Below are 19,903 nucleotides of genomic sequence, written 5' to 3' on the forward strand. Positions count from 1 at the left end.
TTTTTTTTAATTAAAACCTGTTTTATCCAAATTCCCAAGAATCACTGAGCAGTATGTTCAACTGAGGCAACAAACATGAGGAGTACAAAAACTTTTATTTAATTCAGTTTTGCTGTCAGACACTTTGACAACAACTTTCTGTGATTCTTTACACATGTACATGATGATACAGTTATCAAGGATTCAATAAACCACAGAAACACCTAAAAGGGAAAAAAGCCAATCCCCTGCTTCAAGAGATAACGTGTTAATATTCATTGCAGTGTCACAGAAATGCTGTTTTAAAGCCTTGCAACTGTAGTTTGTTTGGTCCAACAACACAAGCATGCAACCTTTTCTGATGTTAGTATAGTTTTGGCTTTCTTTGCATTTTGTACCCCTTTTGCAAGCACCAAAACTCAAAGGCATCAATAATTGAACATATAATGAAACATCATGCAGAACACCATACTTTTGAAATCCCCTCTCTTTGCAACAAGACAGTCTGTTTCAGACATCAACATAAATGCATAAAGGTTGACACATATTCTGGTAAAATCAGTATTTGCTATAATTACAGACATTGGTGTGGGAGCCAAACTAATTGATTGCACATGAAATAACGTCAACAGCTTAAATCTTTGGAATCCCACAGATTTCAGTAAAAACAATGTACTACTGTATATTTGCATCACTTTCTGTCAAGTAGGATTACACACCAGGGGGGTGTTCCATAAACCAAGTTTACCAAATAAGTCAGGCTTATTTCAGTTAGTCTGACTTATTTTGAGCCAAATCAAGTGACAATAAGTCAGACTAACTGAAATAAGCCTGACTTATTTGGTAAACTTGGTTTATGGAACACCCCCCAGGTGTGAAAGTTGGTAAGGTAGAGATGATAACGGTTATGAAATCATGATTTTATTCAGGGCTGTGATCGTGTGGAAAAAAATGTTTTTAATGTGTACTGCATTTTAAAAGCTGGTGTTGAAATCTGTGCTAATATATCAAAACCCTTTGATGAGCAGTATCAATATCTTCAACAGCCTGGATGTTGGAGTAACCGAGTGTCGTTTAGAAAAGTAATATTTACAATATTTAGCCAACGTAACATTGAAAGGAATTCAACATGAAAATAAAAGGAACAGTCTGCAATTTCACATACAAAAACTTTATGATGGCACAAAATTTGTTGCAGTGGCTCAATTCTTTTCAAGAATTGTCAAATTACTCTATTAACATAATGATTGAATCAGACATTTAATACCCAAACGAAACCAAGGACCAGACATCAACAAAAGACATCATAATTTATGCAACTGTTGCCAAATAAACAGCCCAGGGGTAAAAATGCCACAAAATGTTTTTTTTTTTTTTTTTTGCATCTGGCCCAGATATAGATGACGACTCTGATGAAATGTAATTCAATCAAATAAATATTCACGTCATTCAATCACTGATAATTTAGAATTTTTACATTAGATACTAAATGAGTCACCCTGTATCATAGCAGCAATGAGAACAAAGCCAACCAGAAAATAAAATATAGCAACATACAAACAATGTTAAATAAGAACAATACGCATGTAAATGACTAATCAGTTTTAAGTGAAAGATTTCAAGACCAAAGCTAAGATATATGGGGTCATTTTACAGTCAGGGTCAAGTTTAAAGATTGGATTGTTCAGTTTCACATCCCTGAATTTTTCAGAGCACCTTAAAATGGCTTCTCTCTGGCTCTAAGATGCAGGAAAACTGAGCTACAAGGGAAAATATGTATTGCGTATGAAATTACATGGCTTAAATTGTGAAAACATCTGTTGAAGGACACTAAACTAACTCTCTGGTGAGTTTTGTCAAAGACTCACCAAAGTGGCATCATGGTGTATATTTTATGGGTGGCCTGGGCATCTAAAAAGTCACAACACAGGTGAAATAACTGGGTTAAAAAAAAACACTGCAAAGGATGAAGAGACTCTGAGAATTCATTTCAAGTAAGCATCTCCATTTGTCTAAATGCCTTGCACTAATCATAAACTGAGTGTCAAATTGCATTATTAGAGTCAAGGGTACAGTGCATAGTATGTGAACATAAGTCTCTTGACAAATAGATCACTATTCATGCAAACACTCCACAGCAATGCTGCACAATCAACCACTGGGCTTCGTTTTAAAGTACATGACTCTGTTTAATGAGGATCATCTGGCATCTCTGTCATTCTAGAAGTACCAGGTTTGTAATTCAGAAAAGAGTATAAATATGTACAACAAATTAAGCTCTGCTTAATAAGCCAGAATAGTGCAGTTAGGTGTGGTCTCTAATGTTTTCTGTATAGACTCAGTGGAAATGTAATTATAGTCTTGTCTCTTTCCTTGTAGGACAAAAACCAGTTATTGTTTTCATTTGTAGTAGCTACACCCTGAGAGGCCAGTTGTTTGACGTGGCAACACTGCCTGAATTGTTCAAGTGGAATGGAGAAATAAACATTTAACCTTCTGCAAGAAACACTGATCATAAAGAGACATCGTCTAATGCCACAATCCTAAAAACTTATTCCATCGTGCTCAACCAAAAAGAAAAAAGAAGGTATTTTAAAACTGATTTTGGCCTCTATCCAGGGAAGAGGTTCTTTAAATAAATACTTTGCAACCATAGTCATTTCTGACAGGAAAAAGTATTGGAGATAAAAATAATAATAACTTTAAAAATATATGTTCAATCCTCATTACCATGGAGTCATGTAACATTTAATTATCTGCATCCCCACTTTTAGTCAATAAACATACTCTTAAGGTACAAAAACTAAAATAAAAATGCTAAAATAAATAGAGGAAATATCCATTTTGACCTTTTAACAATCCCAGAACTAGAAGTTCTGTTTATCTTTCTAACTCCTAAAACATCAAGTGTAGCCAGTCCCAAAGAAAAAAAAAAAAGAAAAAAAAAAAAAAAAGAAGCAGATGAAATAAAAGGCAGTCTTTGAAATTTTTCATGGTTCATTTTGTCTTATACAGTGTTGGCTAATTAACAGAATGCACAAGCGATCCTTCTTTTCTCTTGCATCCATCCTTCACACATTCATTCTCTCCTGCACTCCCAGACGTCCTGATGGAGGGCTGGTCAATGTGGCCTGCTGCTGGACTCTGAGGGATGCCGTTTACGAGGGGTGTTGTGGCCATTGAGGTATCCGTTCAAGCGTTTGGTCAAACCACCATTGAGAATATCCTGAATGTGTTGCACTATCAAATTTATGGCAACTGGAAAGGCAAAGAGAAATAAACATGCAAGTCACGTAAAGTTGTTTAACAAGTCATTGTTTAGTAAAAAAAGGTGTCAAATTACTGTTTTTCAGGATTGGTTTAGCACAGGTTTCACATGCCTGGTTTTGTAGTTAAAACAGTAGTTCAATTCCAGAATGAAAATTTCCTCATAATTTTTTAAATATAAATTTACATTCCAGGATTTTTCTCCATATAGTGGACTTCAATGGGGATCAACAGACTCTACATGATGCCAGACAAGGAATAGGGGTCTTATCTAGCAAAACAATCAAAATACAAATTTATACACTTTAGTTTTTTTTTTTAATGGGACTGCCCCCTAATAGTCGTCAAGAAGAGGCTTGGTTCGTCAAGATCTTATTAGTCGCTTAGTTACCGAAAAAATGGAAATAAAAATCCACAGGAAGTGGCGAAGTCGCAGTCTGTGATGGACAGATAGTTAACGGCTGGTCTATGTGGTAATACAATACAGGCAGGACATCTAAATGCTCACCTATCTTTCATCAACCTCAAATATGGCTTATCATCTGAAATACTGCAAGTGGTAAATCTAACTAGTAGCAACTTTACATGGATGCTCAGTCTAATGTTTTTTTAGATTGAGGCACCGATGTTTTGTCAAATAGCTCTTAAAAATACTCTATTCTTGGTCATACAGATAAGAGTTATACAGTCTAAATTATCAGAAGTGAACTTCTCCTTTAAAGAATTAGAAGTACTAATGAAAAGACTAAACAGGCTGGAATGCACAAGCTATCAAGACTAGAAGTGCAACCTTGCTTGGCACCAAAACAATATATGTATATCACAAAGTGTTCCAAAACACATCCTTATCAAAATATTTGTCTCCTCTCTTCCATGGCAAAGTCTAACACATTTGGGGTAAACATATAACCTCACCCAGATTATCAGCTCCCCTTGGAATGATCACATCAGCATACTTTTTCGTCTGAAAGAATAAACAGATGAAGTAAAGAAAGAGAGAGAGAGAGAGAGAGAGAGAGAGAGAGAGAGAGAGAGGGAGAAGCTCTAAGAAAAAAAAAATCTAAGTCAAGATAACAATCAGCAACAACATTTCCAAAGGGCAAATATTTCACCACCCGCTCCTTCTTGACAAAATGCCAGAAAAAGTTTCTCATGAACTGAGAGATTTGTATTGGCTCTGCCACTCAATATGACAGTGTCAATAAACGGTCCTTTTGTATAAAATAAAATTAAATAATAAGACATGCACAGATCATACATAATAGAAGTGTAAAACTCACAGGCAGACAGAACTCCTCGAAGGCAGGCTTAACAAATGTTATGTATTGGCTTAGCACTTGCTCTAGGTCACGGCCTCTCTCACTGATGTCTCTTAGAACTATAAGCAGAGGGGAAACAAAGATGTGAATCAAATTGCACTGAAATACAGCACCGTATCACTACAACATTATAAATATTTGTTGAAATCCACTGATGAAGTCGACACACACCTCTGCGTGACAGACGTGTATCTGCATCCGTGTCCACGAACAGCTTCATTTGAAACAGATCTCGGATTTCTTGCGAATAAAACATAAGAATGCCTTCAAATAAAACTACATCTGCTGGATAAACAGTAACCGTCTCTTCTTTCCTGCGAAAGGTAAGGGGGAAAAAAAAGTATAAACAGATTGCATAACACAAATCAAGATAAGGCTTGTTTGAAACATTATGCTCAAGCAACAGGTATGCAAATCAACAGCAGTTACACTTTGGCTTACATTTCTGCCACTTTCTTGCGGCTACTGAATATGGGCACCAAAATAAATATTTGCCTGCTTACACACTGCTTTGATGTGGTTTGAAACTCAAATACAAACACATCCACACATGTAATAATAAATTAGGTCAACCAAAAATGTTAATTGTCATAATTTTTTAAAACTTAGAAGATTCAAAAAGGTTGTAAAATTAATCCAAATAAATCAAGTGGTTTAATCCAAATTGAAAAACCGAAGAATTTGTGGGCCCTGAAGGATTTTTTTGAAGAACAGTGGGGAGTTTAACTGTTCAGGACAAACAAGGGACTCATGAACAACTATCACAAAAAAACCACAGCTGTGGATCATTCAGGTAACAACACAGTATTCATAATCTAGTGCATGTAAACTTTTGAACAGGGTAATTTTTATTTTCTCTTGTGGACTATATGTAAATATATGTCTTTTATGTGAAATATCTCATTCTGGTAAAATAATTAACATTTTGCAGATTCTTCAAGGTGTATGTAAACTTTTGACTGTACAATTACTTCATATAATGACCAGATTTAAATTATAATCTGTGTTTTAAAGATGAACCAAAGTCTTCAGTGTTCAGAACAACATGATGGTGAGTAAATGAACTTTCAATTTTTTGGGCAAACTACAACCATATGTTATCCAAAATTTGCTCTGAACTTACCTTGAGTGGGAAACGAAGTCGTAGACGGGAATTTGGACAGTTCTTCCCTCCATGATATCACAAAGGGTTTTGACTATCAACTCATTATCAAATGCATCTGTGGGACACAGTAAAAGTAGATCAGACAGAGAGCACAGAATATGTTCGAAGGTTTCTTGATCCACAGGACATGGGAAACCAAGTGCAAGCAAAAAGGTGATAAGCCACTTGTGCTGCTGCAGAATAAGTGTGTGTGTGAGAGGGTGGCTGAGTCAGGCAGACGGTCACTCTGACACACACACAGAGAAAGAGAGCTGCCAAAGTATACAGACTATCAACGGGCATGGTCTGAGCTCTATTCTGCTCATAATAACACACTGCAATAGTTATGGATATTTGGCAATACAAAAGCACACAAAGAACTATAAATCAGGTCAACAGAAATAAATCTAAATATAAAATATCATCAACATGAGTTTTTTTTTACCTGGGTGGTCAAAGTTAAACTGTCCTTTTAGAGCCTTGGTCTTCTGTTCAGGCGTCAGTACTCTGTAGAAACTATCCTGACTGAGGATGGCCACCTGCCTCTGATGATGGTCGATCTTATTCTGGCCAAGGAGCTCCATGATCTTCCCACAAACAGATGACTGATAAAAAAAAGGGACAGGATTGTTGAGTACACATATGCTCGAAAAGCAAGTTTCAGTGAGTAATCTTAATTCAAACTGTGAAATAATGAACAAAGGTATAAAAAAAAAAAATTGGAATGATTTTCACAGCGTTTGGTTCTAGTCAGCTGAGTCATGCACTTCATTTTATTTGAGAGGGTACCAGTGACAGTTTTGACAGTTTCTTCCAAAGACTGAGTCATGATGACAGTCTAGTGATGTTGTTTAAACATATTCATGAAGGCTGCGTTCAAATACTGTATATAATATAATTTTTATGATAATGAGCCAAGCAAAGTTACAACTAAGTTTAATGCCAGTGTATAATCAGTATCTTCGGAACACAATTTAAGATATTTTGGATGAAAACCGGGAGGCTTGTTACCGTCCCATTGACTGCCAGGTAAATTCCATTACTCTTTTGACATATTAGAGCTCATTGTACTATAAAAACCGAAACCAAATTATTAAAATGGCTCCGAAGACAAGAAGACGCTATTTAGTGCCAAGTTGTGGAAAAAAAAAACTGTCTTTGCCTTCCTTGCATTGCCATCCTTCTGATCCCAACATTAGGAAAGAGTGAATAAATGTTATTTTTAACAGAGTTCCAGGCTGCTTCATTTTACCGCAAATTTGTTTACAAAAAAAAATAAAAATATGATGCAGTGCTGAAAATATTGTATCCAACAGTAATGGTCGCACCACACAAATGTGAGTAACTTTTTATTACGTAGTCACTATTACTGTTATTACAGATTGTTTGATATGTACGGTGTATTTATGTTATTTTAAAAATAAATAACAGCAATGTCCATCTATGAAGGATGTAGGCAGTCAAACATACACAACTGTTAGCCAATCACATCATTGGGCGTTTACTTTTAATTCTACAATGCGCCACACCTATTCAAACAGAGCGTTCAGATGAAGGAGGTCAAAACAGGACAGAAATTAGCCTATTGTTTCTAAATTATGATGTTTTTGAAGTCAAAATCTTCACATTTAAAAATTCAGGGAACAGTACAAAATAATAAAAAATGCAACTCACAACCCCTTGAAATCCATCATGATAAACCAAGAATGAAGCACGAGTGTATACAGTTTTATGCGGAACAGTACTAGTTGGCTATTAATACCTATAGGACTATGTTATAAGTATTGCCAAAAAAGAATAACACAAAACAATGACATACATTAAATACAAACTTTTTCTGAAATTTTTATTCTGATTCTGAAAGAAAAAAAACTTCACTAAAAAGAACAGAAAGAGTCATTACAGTCAAAACCAAAATTACACCACCCCCATTCGAGACATAAACACAGAACTGTATGTAACACAACTGGCTCTGTGATCGTACACCAGAACTTAGATACATGCCTTTAAAAAATAAATAAAACAAAGAACAAGAACAACCCACCCATATTCACAGGTGACACTCCCTGTACGAGAAACCACAAACCATGAGCAGTTATGAAAAATAAGCAGGTGTTTGCTCACACTGTCACTGAGAGATTTCTGCACCTCCCTTCCACTTGACGATGTCTAATACTGACTCTCTTCAAAAAAAAAAAAAACTGATATATTTTCCAATGAATTAACAATACTTAATACAGAGACACACCTTGATGAGCTGAGCACAAAAGATAGAGAAACGGCACTAAAATGCACACAGTCTATGGTACACCATAGACAGCTGACTTAATCTTAATGATAAAAAATAATCCTTAATTTAGAAAGGATTCATTTACAAAGTCAAAAAACCTGAATGAACTGTCACAGTCACTTTATATATATATATATATATATATATATATATAACAGTGAGAAACCACATGCGATGAGTTCAGATTATAAAATCATGTTAGGAGTCAACCACACATCAATATAGAGCCGAGCACAAGACAGGCCGCAGTGCAGAGATATGCAACTGAATCCTGCAGAGTCTGATGAAACCCTGCTGTATCTAACCTATGTGTTTGTGCTTAAATGTCTTACAAAGCTTTCCTTCACCAGCTGCAATGCTGCCTGCCAGTCCCTCAATCCATTTAAAGCATAATCCACAAACAGTCCAAGCTGTCCCAGACCCTGTATAAGAAGCGACACACATTTACACCAAGCATATGTTAAGCAAAAACTGCCAGTGGTCTGCTTTAAGGCCTGTAATCTCTTTCAAAACACAAAGCATTTCTGACCAAAGCACAGAAATAATGCTGTCTTCTGTCATACACAAAATAAACACAGCACAAATACAAGGATTTGTACCGCTTCACAATAGCCACCTGTACTAGGTTTTACACAAAGTTCAACCAATATGACATGCCGGGACCTTAAACCACAATAACGGTGACACTCAACCACATCTAAATATAATGGTTTACTTTTAGCTGACAACAAGTCACCAATGGATGTGCAAGTCAAATGCACAACAGCATGTTTAACAATGAACAGTAAAGCAATATTTTGCATGATTTACTGGTAACACTTTACAATAAAGTTACATTAACATTAGATAACATCATTAGTTACCATGAAATTGACATATTTATTCATGCTGGAGAGCATGCTAGGAAGCAATAAGGTTCAATCACATAGCTTCACCACCACAGACTTTGTTTTAATTAATATTATGTAATAGTAATTTATATTACATAATAATTACATGTTTTTCCACTTTGCCTTGAAAAAAAAAGAGCTCAAACATTTCTTTGACATTTGTTGGTACAGTTTGTGGCCAAGATCCACCAACCTCCAGCCAAAGTAACCTCTAATCCTGTTCTGCCATGCTAAAAGGCCTGCAGGCATAGAAAGACAATCATTTACCTTTGAATCATCAGGAGGATGGCTGAGAGAGCAAACAACTTACAGCAGGAAGAAACCATTGTCCCCAGCAGTGAGTGATCTGCAGTGAGGTTATCATCTCTGCTAGCCTGGCCCCTAAACTAACCTTGCTGACTAAACATTTCCCTGATTAATTCCAAAGTATTTCTGTGTATCCAACATGCTAAGCTACCATTTAGTAATGCGAATGCTACCTGAAGTGCACTTAGTGGGCTAGGCTGTAACTTGTGATGCAAGTTATCAATGCAAAGATGTTTCTGGCTGCATTTAACATTGAAAGGAAACACTTGCTTCAGTCAATTATCTGCTTTGGTCGAGTGGTTTCAGGATGTAAACAAACTGGTGTCCTTAAACAGCACACAGAGAGCATAACATATTAGCACTGGACAAAACATTGAGTGCCTACATGCCTACGGAAATGATAATACACTGCTTGAGAACATCTAGTCAAAGCATTTTCACTGAGAAATTAGATAACACATGTCTCTCAAGCAATGTGGTAGAGAGAGAAACTTGCACACCTGACAGCTGGGAGATAATAGTAGTCACAACATAAGCAAACAAGATAAGCAAACGGAAACAGAAAGGTACAGACAAATTATGTACAGAGACATTTTAAATAATGACTAAACAGAGAGGTCTGTTAACAAACTGTAAAAAAGCTTAGTATTCCACATGATGACTTAAACATCATCATAATCAACCTGTCCAGCAACTATGCTTAAAAATAACAAAGATAATATATAATATAAACAGAGGGTTTTCACAATGCGTCAACAGCACTGAACGTAAACAGTGCCACTGAACCGAACCAAACACGCATATTTTGCTGATTATTGCTGTTGAAAATGGTCAATTGTAATGTTTTGAACTGTACTAATCATTTGGACCAGGAAAAATATTTGGAGTACCACAGATGGCCAAATGCTTTAACAAATCAAGTAGAAGAGTGCAAAAAACTGTCTGAGGAGGTAACAAAAGGCATTTGTGGTTGGCTAAACTGAACCAGGATTTCCAGGGCAAGATTCTTGAAAACATTTGTGTTTGTTCTTATCATTTCCAATCAGGTAGGTGAAATATTAGGCTGATATCTTAATTAATACTGCTCAAATGCAACTTTACCACCTATTAACTTCAGTCTGTCAAAATATTGTGCCCTTTCCTACTTACTAAGTCCTTCCTTATATGATTAACCACTCACACACCATGGTTTAGACAGCATAAACTAGCAGAACAACATATTCAGTAGTATATTAACTGTGCAATCCATGCTGTTGTTTACATCTGAGTATCTCCAATATGGCCGTGCATCCGGGTAACTGACCAAACCGTGCAGACCATAGATATAAGTACTATGGTGCCATCCCTCATTAATATTATGTATAGAAATAATAAAAGAATACATTAAATATTTTAAAATATAAAATTTCAAATAAAAAAGAAACCATTTTTATTTTACCCATTTCACTTTTCGGTTTAGTTTTTAAAAGTATACTATTTATTCCTCTACTCTAAATAAACTACACGAACATATCATCTGTAAATACTGCAATAACAACTAAAACAAATCAAAAACGCTTCAATGAAGTAGCCGTCTTGACGCAGCAATGCGTAAGCACGCACGCCGCCTTTACGCACGTAAATGAGGTAAGATGTGACACATTCTCTGTTCCGCTGACCCCAATAACGTTAACCAACAAAAGCTCTGCGATTACTCCTTTTATCGTCCAAATTCCGTAGTTATTCAGGTTTAATGTTAAACACACACATTAAATTTTATCTCGTTCTTTGATATCAGCACACACAGTTGCCTCATGAAACAAAGAGACCGTCTTTGTGCTTGTATCACAACTGTTATCCTAGCAGACACAAGACATCCTCCGGCGCGGACGTTTTATCCACGTATAACCGCAAAGTTAGGCTTTCCTCACAACACGGTGTATATTTAACTAAAGTAAAGCTGTAATTGGCGTGTTCGACAGCTGATGGGATTTTAATGAATCTGATGGAATGTCAGAGGGATTGTGGTGATTTAACCGGCGCAAGTATCATGCTGTTTTCTAACAACAAAAGACAGTCGTAATTTGCCTCGACACATTAGCGCCTGGTCCATAACAATCCTGTTACTTTTCGTAAATGAATTAAACTGGCTTTAGAGCGCTCTAGGTGAAAATAATCATATTGATTAAATGCTTATTAATAAGTTGGTAAGTCCACCATCATCGCCATAGTGCATGGCGACGGTGTGTGGGAGCTGTCTGTAACAGGAAAATGACCAACATCCTTGTTTTTAAGGGACACGTATTAGCCAAGTACTTAATATGTTCTGACTGTACGTGTATAACAGTTTTAAAAATACTATTACTATTTATTAGTTGTTGTTTTGTTCATCTAAATGATTAAACTTGATTTAAAAAATTAAATAAATCAATAATTAGATCACTCCTTAAACGCTATAAGCTTACATGTCCGTTTTTACATCGGACATGTCAAAGCATCTTGGGGAATAAAGTAAATGTGCACATTGATGATTCCATGACAATGAGCCACGCGGTCAGTGTGCGCTCGTCTCATCGCTCTGACAAACACAGAAACAATCGATAACTAATATTCATGTAAGGTAAAGCAGAATGCCAACCTTGCCGCTGGCAGTGCCGCCGGCTACCCCGATGAGGAAAGGTTGCCTGACAACATGCTCATTTTCGGCTTGATTGTCCAACTTGCTGTCGCTGTCTCCTGCCATGCTGTCAGTGCGCACACTGAGGCTCTGGACTGCTTTTACCACGGCAAGCAGCGGCGCTCCTCCTCCCCCTTCCTTTCAATTGTGTATAACCTTTTCCTTTGGAGCATTTGTGTGTGCTGGTTGTTACATATATAAGTAGGAATTAGTAGAGCTCTCCACTTAACTATGACATATTTCCAGAGAGCTAAAACTGAAACCTTTTGTATGGTAGTTTGAAACATAAACCTGAAATTTTTATATATATATATATACTTTACATTTAATGTGCTCTCTATGGACATGAAATCACTTTTGTACATTTTGTAAAACGTGTACATCTTAACGTCTTTGACCTATATATGTCAAAGACGTTAAGATGTACACGATATAGGTCAAAGACATTAAGATGTACACGTTTTACAAAATGTACAAAAGTGATTTCATGTCCATAGAGAGCACATTAAATGTAAAGTGTCTACTTTTGAGGTTTCCGGAGAGCAAAATGTCAAAATTTGGTTGAATTAATGTTACATTGTCATTCAGTGTAACACAATATTTACGTCAAAACTGAAGCAACATGCTTATTCTGACTTGTGCATATTAAAATATATAAATGAAAAAGGGAGCATATTAAATTTTTAAAAACTACTGACAAATAGGCAAAACCTAGGATAGTGGCAAATTTTAAAAATGTAGAATTACAACTAATTAGTATTTGGGATGAAAGTAATTTGTTTTTTAATATGTCATAAATTGATTTTTGTTGTAAATATGCCTGACAAGACTGTTGCACTGAGTGACTGTAAATGATGGGAAAACACTTTTAAATATTTTTTTTGGAAAAACAACAACAATTTAAACCAGTATTCAGTATTGCTACACACACACACACACACACACACACACACACACACACATTATTTAATATATATATATATATATATATATATATATATATATATATATATATATATATATATACATACATATACACACACACACACACACACACACACACACGTGTGTATAAAATATATAATTAAATATCGAAATATATATGTGTGTGTGTGTGTGTGTGTGTGTGTGTGTGTGTGTGTGTGTGTGTGTGTGTGTTTGTTTATACATATGTTTGTTTATTTATTTATTTATACATGAATGTGTGTATGTATATGCTCTTTAAAATAACTGTATTCTATTTGAATATAATTTAAAACGTAATTTATTCCTGTGATTTCAAAGCTACATTTTTACCATCATTACTCCAGTCACACAATCCTTAATGATTCTAATATTCTGATTTGCTGCTCAAAAGATCTATTTTTTATTATTATTATGTTGAAATCAGCTGAGTAGATTTTTTTTTTTCGGTTTTATTTGATGAATATAGAAAGTTCAGAAGAACAGCATTTATCTGAAATAGAAATCTTTTCTAACATTATAATCATCACACACATATACTTTATCATCTCACACACACACACACACACACACACACACACACACACACATATATATATATATATATATATATATACATATATATTGTGTAGTGTATGATGTTACAAAAGCTTTTTTATTTATTTTGTTTGGATCTTTCTATTCATCAAAGAATCCTGAAAAATATGTACTCAACTGTTTTGAATATTGATAATAATAAAAAAAATGTTTCTTGAACAGCAAATCAGCATATTAGAATGACTTCTAAAGGATCATGTGACACTGAAGAATGGAGTAATGCTGAAAATGTAGCTTTGATCACAAGAATAAATTACATTTTAAAATATATTTAAACAGAAAGCAGTTATTTTAAATAGTAAAAATATTTCAATATTACTGCTTTTGCTGTATTTTGGATCAAATAAATGCAGGCTTGGTGAGCAGAAGAGACTTCTTTAAAAAACATTAAAAAATCTTACTGTTCAAAAACTTGACTAGTAGTGTAACACAATATATTGTAATACATAATGATATGAATATAAAGTATCATCACATTACAAAACAGTCAAAATAAAGTCCCTACTACTTAATTTGTTTTAGTGGATATGAAATTTGCCATGTAACAGTATGGTTCAATTAACAATGTATTAAATATATATAATCTTAAATCATTTTAAAAAGCCACATCTTTAAACATTAAAAATCCAAACGCAAATGTTCATTTCTTTAATTTAAAAAAAGTTAAATATATATATTTTTAATCTATTCATCATAATATCCGAAAGATAATGCCGGGTCACTGACATAGAGAAAGCGTATGACATGATGTGGAGAGAAGGGTTGTTAATTAAACTGTATAAGTTAGGTATCAAAGGTCAAATGTATAGATGGATCAAGGATTTTTTATCAGGCAGAACATTAAAAGTGAGAATAGGAAACAGTTATTCAGTAAAGTTTGCAATTGAAAACGGTACTCCACAAGGAAGTATAGTAAGTCCTACCATTATGATAAATGATTTATTTGAATATTTGGATAATGGGCTGGGCTTCTCATTTCTCACTGATGATGGGGCAATCTGGAAAAGGGGAAGGAATATTGATTTTATTGTGAAAAAAATTACAGGAGGCTATTACAATAGTTGAAGAGTGGTCATATAAATGGGGTTTTAAATTCTCAGTTGATAAAAATAATGTTGTTTACAAGGAAGAAAAGTGAGGTGAAACTAAAATTATATAATCAAGAACTGGAAAGAGTAAAATATTTTAAGTTTTTGGGTATATGGTTTGACGAAAGAGTTATGTGGGCAGTGCATATTCAGAATATAATTAACAAATGTAAGAAAATAATAAATACAATGAGGTGTCTAGTTGGTAGTGAGTGCGGGGGCAGATAGGATGGCATTAAAGGCAATGTATAGAGGATTGATTAGATCTGTGTTAGATTATGGGTGTGTGGTATATGGATCAGCTGCAGAGACGTCGCTTAAAAAGTTAGATAATATACAGCATCAGGTACTGAGACTATGTACAGGAGCTATAAAAACTACTCCAATTACAGCACTACAGGTTGAAATGGGGGAAATGTCTTTGGAAATGAGAAGGGTACAGCTATCATTGACTTACTGGGTTAATTTACAAGGCCATAGTCAAGAGCATCCAGTGCTTAGTCGTCTTGATCCACACTCCATACCAGTTGGTGGCGGAAATACACCATTTTGTTGTTTGTCAACCGCCAATTAAAATTCAAGAAGAAGAAGAAGAGGAATGCCGGGTGACTGCCACTAGTAGGAGATGTGTGTAGTCATGAGTTCATGGCGCAACCACATTCAGCACCCACGAGGAAGTCCGGCGCACATTGACGACCTCATCACAGTAATGCTGACGGTGCTACAGTAGAGCTTGTGGCTCAACCAAAGTAGTATCTAAACGTTTTCCCAAAATGAGCACAATGTTTGCAGATACGATCCTGATTGTGTTTATATCTATTTGCACAGCATTATTAGCGGAAGGTATGTACACGGCACGCTATCTTGAAATTGATTTTTGAATTGATGTCAGAAAGCAGTTAGCGAATGTCTAGGAAAATGTCCTAAGCTCAGCAAATAGAGGACAAACGCACTGGCTCTTGTTGTAACAGTTTAACAGTTTGCCTTGCTCTGTTTCCTCAGGAATAACATGGGTGCTGGTGTACCGCACAGACAAATACAAAAGACTAAAGGCCGAGGTTGAAAAACAAAGTAAAAAACGTAAGTTACATGAATGAAGCATGTTTGTATTTAATACACGTGAGCAATGATTAAAACTGTCTAACATGTTTCAGTGGAGAAAAAGAAAGAGACAATTACAGAATCAGCTGGACGTCAACAGAAGAAAAAAATTGGTGAGTTTATTAAAATGATTTTTGTTTATGATTATTTATGTAGATCATGGTGATGATTATGGTTACTATTGACACAGTAAAATAATGATTATTGCTGACATTTAGTTGAAAAATGTTCTTCCTGTTATTATTATTAACAATGTTCAAATGTAATTATATTATTGTGCAACATAAATGGAGTATTACTGTAACCGTAATGTTGTATTCAACAGAGAGACAAGAGGAGAAACTCAAGAACAACAACAGAGATCTGTCTATGGTATTATAATGTTTTCTATTGCAGTTCTTAAACTTGTATCACATAATAGAGTGTTTGCATTTATGTCACGATTTGGTCAGTTACCCGTATGCGTGGCCAAATTGACAAAGTTTGGATGTAAACAAAAGCATGGATTGCATAGTTAATGTACTACTGAATACGTTGTTCTGCTAATGTATGCTGTGTAAGCTATGGAAAAAATGTGTTGAAAATGCTAAATCATATAGAGAGGAACTTAGTAAGCAGGAAAGAGTGCAATATTTTGACAAACTAAAGTTAATAGGTGGTAAAGATACATACAACCAGTATGAAGTAAGATATTAGCCTAATATTTCACCTACCTAACTGGAAATTATAAGAACAATCATTTCCTAGAAATCCTTGTTTATTTTGGCCACAAATGCCTTTGTTTTTTTTTGCACGCTTCTCCTTGATTTGTTACAAGTTTTGGCAGTCTATAGTACTCAAAATGCTTTTCCTGGTCCGACTAATTAGTACAGCCCAAATATGACAATAATTGTTCATTTTCAGCAGCAATAATCAGCAAAATATGCAAGTTTTGTTCGGTTCAGTGGCATTGTGTACATTCAGTGCTGCCAATATGGCCAATCGATGATGCGTCGTGAAAACACTATTCATTATTTTTGTTTTATTACATATAGGTAATGTGGTGAGCTGTCTAAAAAATTACACTTTGTTTTGCCATTGTATTAAAGATATTTTAATTGCAGGTCCGGATGAAATCGATGTTTGCCATTGGCTTTTGCTTCACTGCTTTGATGGGCATGTTCAATTCCATGTATGTGAACACATTCATTGCATTATTAAGCACTTTGTTATAAATGTTCAACAATGTCTTAGGCTAATAGTGGTATGATTTGCTAAAGTTACCTGAAATAATTTTCTATTTTAGTTTTGATGGTCGTGTTGTGGCCAAACTTCCATTCGTCCCGTTATCATACATCCAAGGCCTCTCACACCGCAACCTCCTTGGTGAAGATTACACCGACTGTTCCTTCATCTTCCTCTACATCCTGTGCACCATGTCAATTCGACAGGTATGTTTATCTGTTTTTACATATATAATATTTAATCTGTATTTTTTGCTTGTAAATAGACCAATTTGGAGTAGACGTCACAGTTACGTCACTTGCAGCTGCATGCGCATTGTGTGGCAAAAAAACCCACTGGTAACAAGTAAAGGGAAATGAGTAAAATTCATGGAATAAAAGAAAAAATGTATTGCTGTGCCTTTGGATGTCAGAATCGGAATGCAGATCATTTTTATAGAATACTGTCGTCAAAGGCACCATTTGAAACTAAACGCAGACAATTAAACGTACTGACTATGGATGAAACTGCTATGATTACTCTACTTTATAAGCATAAATTTGATTTAAACAATAGGTCTACATAATATTCACATATGCAGTTCATAGGGGACATATTATATTAGCCCTACAGTTGCAGCATGAAATACTATTTAAACCGATAACATGATTTTACATTTAGTTCAGACTTCATAACTCGATTTAACTTAACAATAGCAAGTTTTTGAGGGGAAAAGCAGGGAGTGTGGGATATAAAAACTCATGATTCTGAGCCGAAGGGAAAAGAGAAAATCACGAGTTGATTTTTCTTATCAGAATTGTGAGATATAATCTCAGAGTTCCAAGAATAAAGTCAGAATTTAAAAAAATATACACTCTAATCTTGTCATTTTCTGACACCAGACAAAAAACGTCATCTCTGTTTGCAAACACTGAATTGGTCAATAGAGCACAATCCAAGTGCAATAATGCAATGATGGTTTTGACACTGTTCATTTATGTAATGCACGCCCTAACCTTTTCCACTGAATACTTGTGTTCTTTCAGAATATCCAGAAGATGTTGGGTCTTGCCCCCTCCCGTGCTGCCACCAAACAGGCTGGAGGGTTTTTAGGACCTCCTCCACAAGCTGCCAAGTTTTCATGAACATTTGTAGCCAGTGGGATTCCTACATTAAAACATCAGACACTCAGCTGTGCATTGTGTGAACAGCATTCAAAGTGAGAGATTGATAGTTGAGTTGTGCAGCTACCGATACCTGTGATGACCACAGGTGTCATGTACCTTGTGTCTTTTTTTGTTTATTGTTGTTTTTTTAATCAGGTAAATTTATAACTTATGTGTAGTCACATTTCTAACAGAAATTGTTCCTTGAGCAAAGATGGTTATGAATGTAAATTCAGTCTGAAGCATTTCTGTAAACCTTTCTGTTGTTCAGAAGGCTGCAATGGTTCTTTGTTGTAACTATTATCATTTTATGATTACCTACAAGCAATATTAATTAATATAACATTAATAATTAGAATTTGAGAGAATAGTTTGACCCGTGGGTTCTTAGGATATGTTTATCTCTTTTTTTTTTGAGTGTATGTAAATGTTTTATTTAAGTTAAATAAATAAAGGATTTTGTGAGTTTAGACTTTAAACCCTTGTGCATTTGTTCCTCTGTAGTAACCAGGGCTTAAAAACGGAAAAAAAATCCATTCGGTTCACTCCGAGCAGAATCGATATTATAACGTTTCTGTTCTTGCGTTCCTCATTAAACAATACGTTCCGAGAACGGTTTTCTAGAAAAAATACCGGTTAATAACGTTATTTTATTGCACAGCACGATAGATAGATAGATAGATAGATATATATATATAGATAGATAGATAGATAGATAGATAGATAGATAGATAGATAGATAGATAGATAGTGTGTGCCTTTTAATAACATGTTTGGCATTATGTTTACAAATGATTAAACCAAATTCCGTGTTCGTGTCATTTGAACTTCTTGTCTTTAAAACCGAAAGTAAACGAGTTCACAACCAGGGTTTGAAAATTAGCGCGGTCCGAAGTAAGGTGTTAAAAAAATTGTGCTATATTAACACCCTCAAATGCACTACATATAGCCTAGCGTCAGAAGATTTTTTTTATGAAAGTACAATGTTGCCAGATATTGCTACGAAAAACAAGCAATTACAAAAAGAGAGAAAAAGATATCCGAAATAAGTTCAAAGCTTGTGTTTTTTAAACAAGATTAATATATCAGTAACACTAACGTTCAACTTTCCACTTTATAAACGTCCCAAAGTGTCACACTAAATTGGAAAAATACACGTATAATAGGTGGATCTGGCAACAAACTGAGGCTGCACACGCGCTCTCACTCAACGCGCTCTCAAGCCCCGTTCACTGCGCTAGCTTCTCGCATCAACATGAATTGCAAACACTCATGCGATATGAGGTGGTTTAAACGGCTTTATAATCATTCAGAGAGCTTGGCATTTTATTTTTGAATATACAAAAATGACCAAGGGCCGGACCTCGGTGACCTCATAGCTGGCTACTTAATTATTCCTTACCTAATATGCATAGCCTATTATAGGCTATTTTCACTCAAACAAAAGAGAACTAAAAACAATAGACAATTTTAACTACAAGTTTTAATTAGGCTACAATAACTTAAACCTAAACATACCTTTGCACATGAAACAGCCAGGTGGTAACCTTAAGCTCGTCGCATCAGAAAGGGCTCTGCTTATGACGTCTGCTTCGCGGGCATTTCACGGTGTATGCGTCACCGTCGCATTTGCACACACAATTTGAATTCATGTTTTTGGTCTGCCAAATTGATATAATAAAGAGAACGATAAAAATACCGTTATTAACCGGTTAATTTGGAATTTCTGTTTCTGTTTCTGTTCAGAACGATTAAAATTGATTTTGTTTTCGTTTTTGTTCCTGTTCCTGTTTAATGTCATTTGTTTTCGTTTTTCGTTTTCGTTCCTTAAACCGGTTCAGAGCCCTGGTAGTAACTAGAAAGTAAATGCAATAAATTAATAAATATAAGGAGATTTACAGTTCTTCTATAACAAAAGATGTAAAAAAGGCATG

General features: G+C 35.1%; 2 protein-coding genes across 2 annotated transcripts; one reads left to right on the forward strand and one right to left on the reverse strand.

Annotated features, from left to right (window-relative positions):
• Positions 1–76: 76 nt before the first annotated feature.
• On the reverse strand, positions 77–12,033 carry uck2a (uridine-cytidine kinase 2a). Its single transcript, XM_073818884.1, has 7 exons — positions 11,813–12,033; positions 6,155–6,314; positions 5,689–5,785; positions 4,737–4,879; positions 4,527–4,624; positions 4,162–4,210; positions 77–3,237 (listed from the first exon to the last, which is right to left on the reverse strand). The coding sequence occupies exons 1-7, from the start codon at positions 11,915–11,917 to the stop codon at positions 3,101–3,103; spliced, it is 789 nt and encodes a 262-aa protein (XP_073674985.1). The 5' UTR covers positions 11,918–12,033; the 3' UTR covers positions 77–3,100.
• A 3,143-nt stretch (positions 12,034–15,176) lies between these two features.
• Positions 15,177–18,448, forward strand: tmco1 (transmembrane and coiled-coil domains 1). Its single transcript, XM_073819345.1, has 7 exons — positions 15,177–15,342; positions 15,502–15,579; positions 15,654–15,713; positions 15,926–15,972; positions 16,704–16,771; positions 16,886–17,030; positions 17,850–18,448. The coding sequence occupies exons 1-7, from the start codon at positions 15,273–15,275 to the stop codon at positions 17,946–17,948; spliced, it is 567 nt and encodes a 188-aa protein (XP_073675446.1). The 5' UTR covers positions 15,177–15,272; the 3' UTR covers positions 17,949–18,448.
• The last annotated feature ends 1,455 nt before the right edge of the window (positions 18,449–19,903 follow it).

This window comes from Garra rufa, chromosome 15 (assembly GCF_049309525.1).
Source record: "Garra rufa chromosome 15, GarRuf1.0, whole genome shotgun sequence".
NCBI classification, from domain to species: Eukaryota; Metazoa; Chordata; class Actinopteri; order Cypriniformes; family Cyprinidae; genus Garra; species Garra rufa.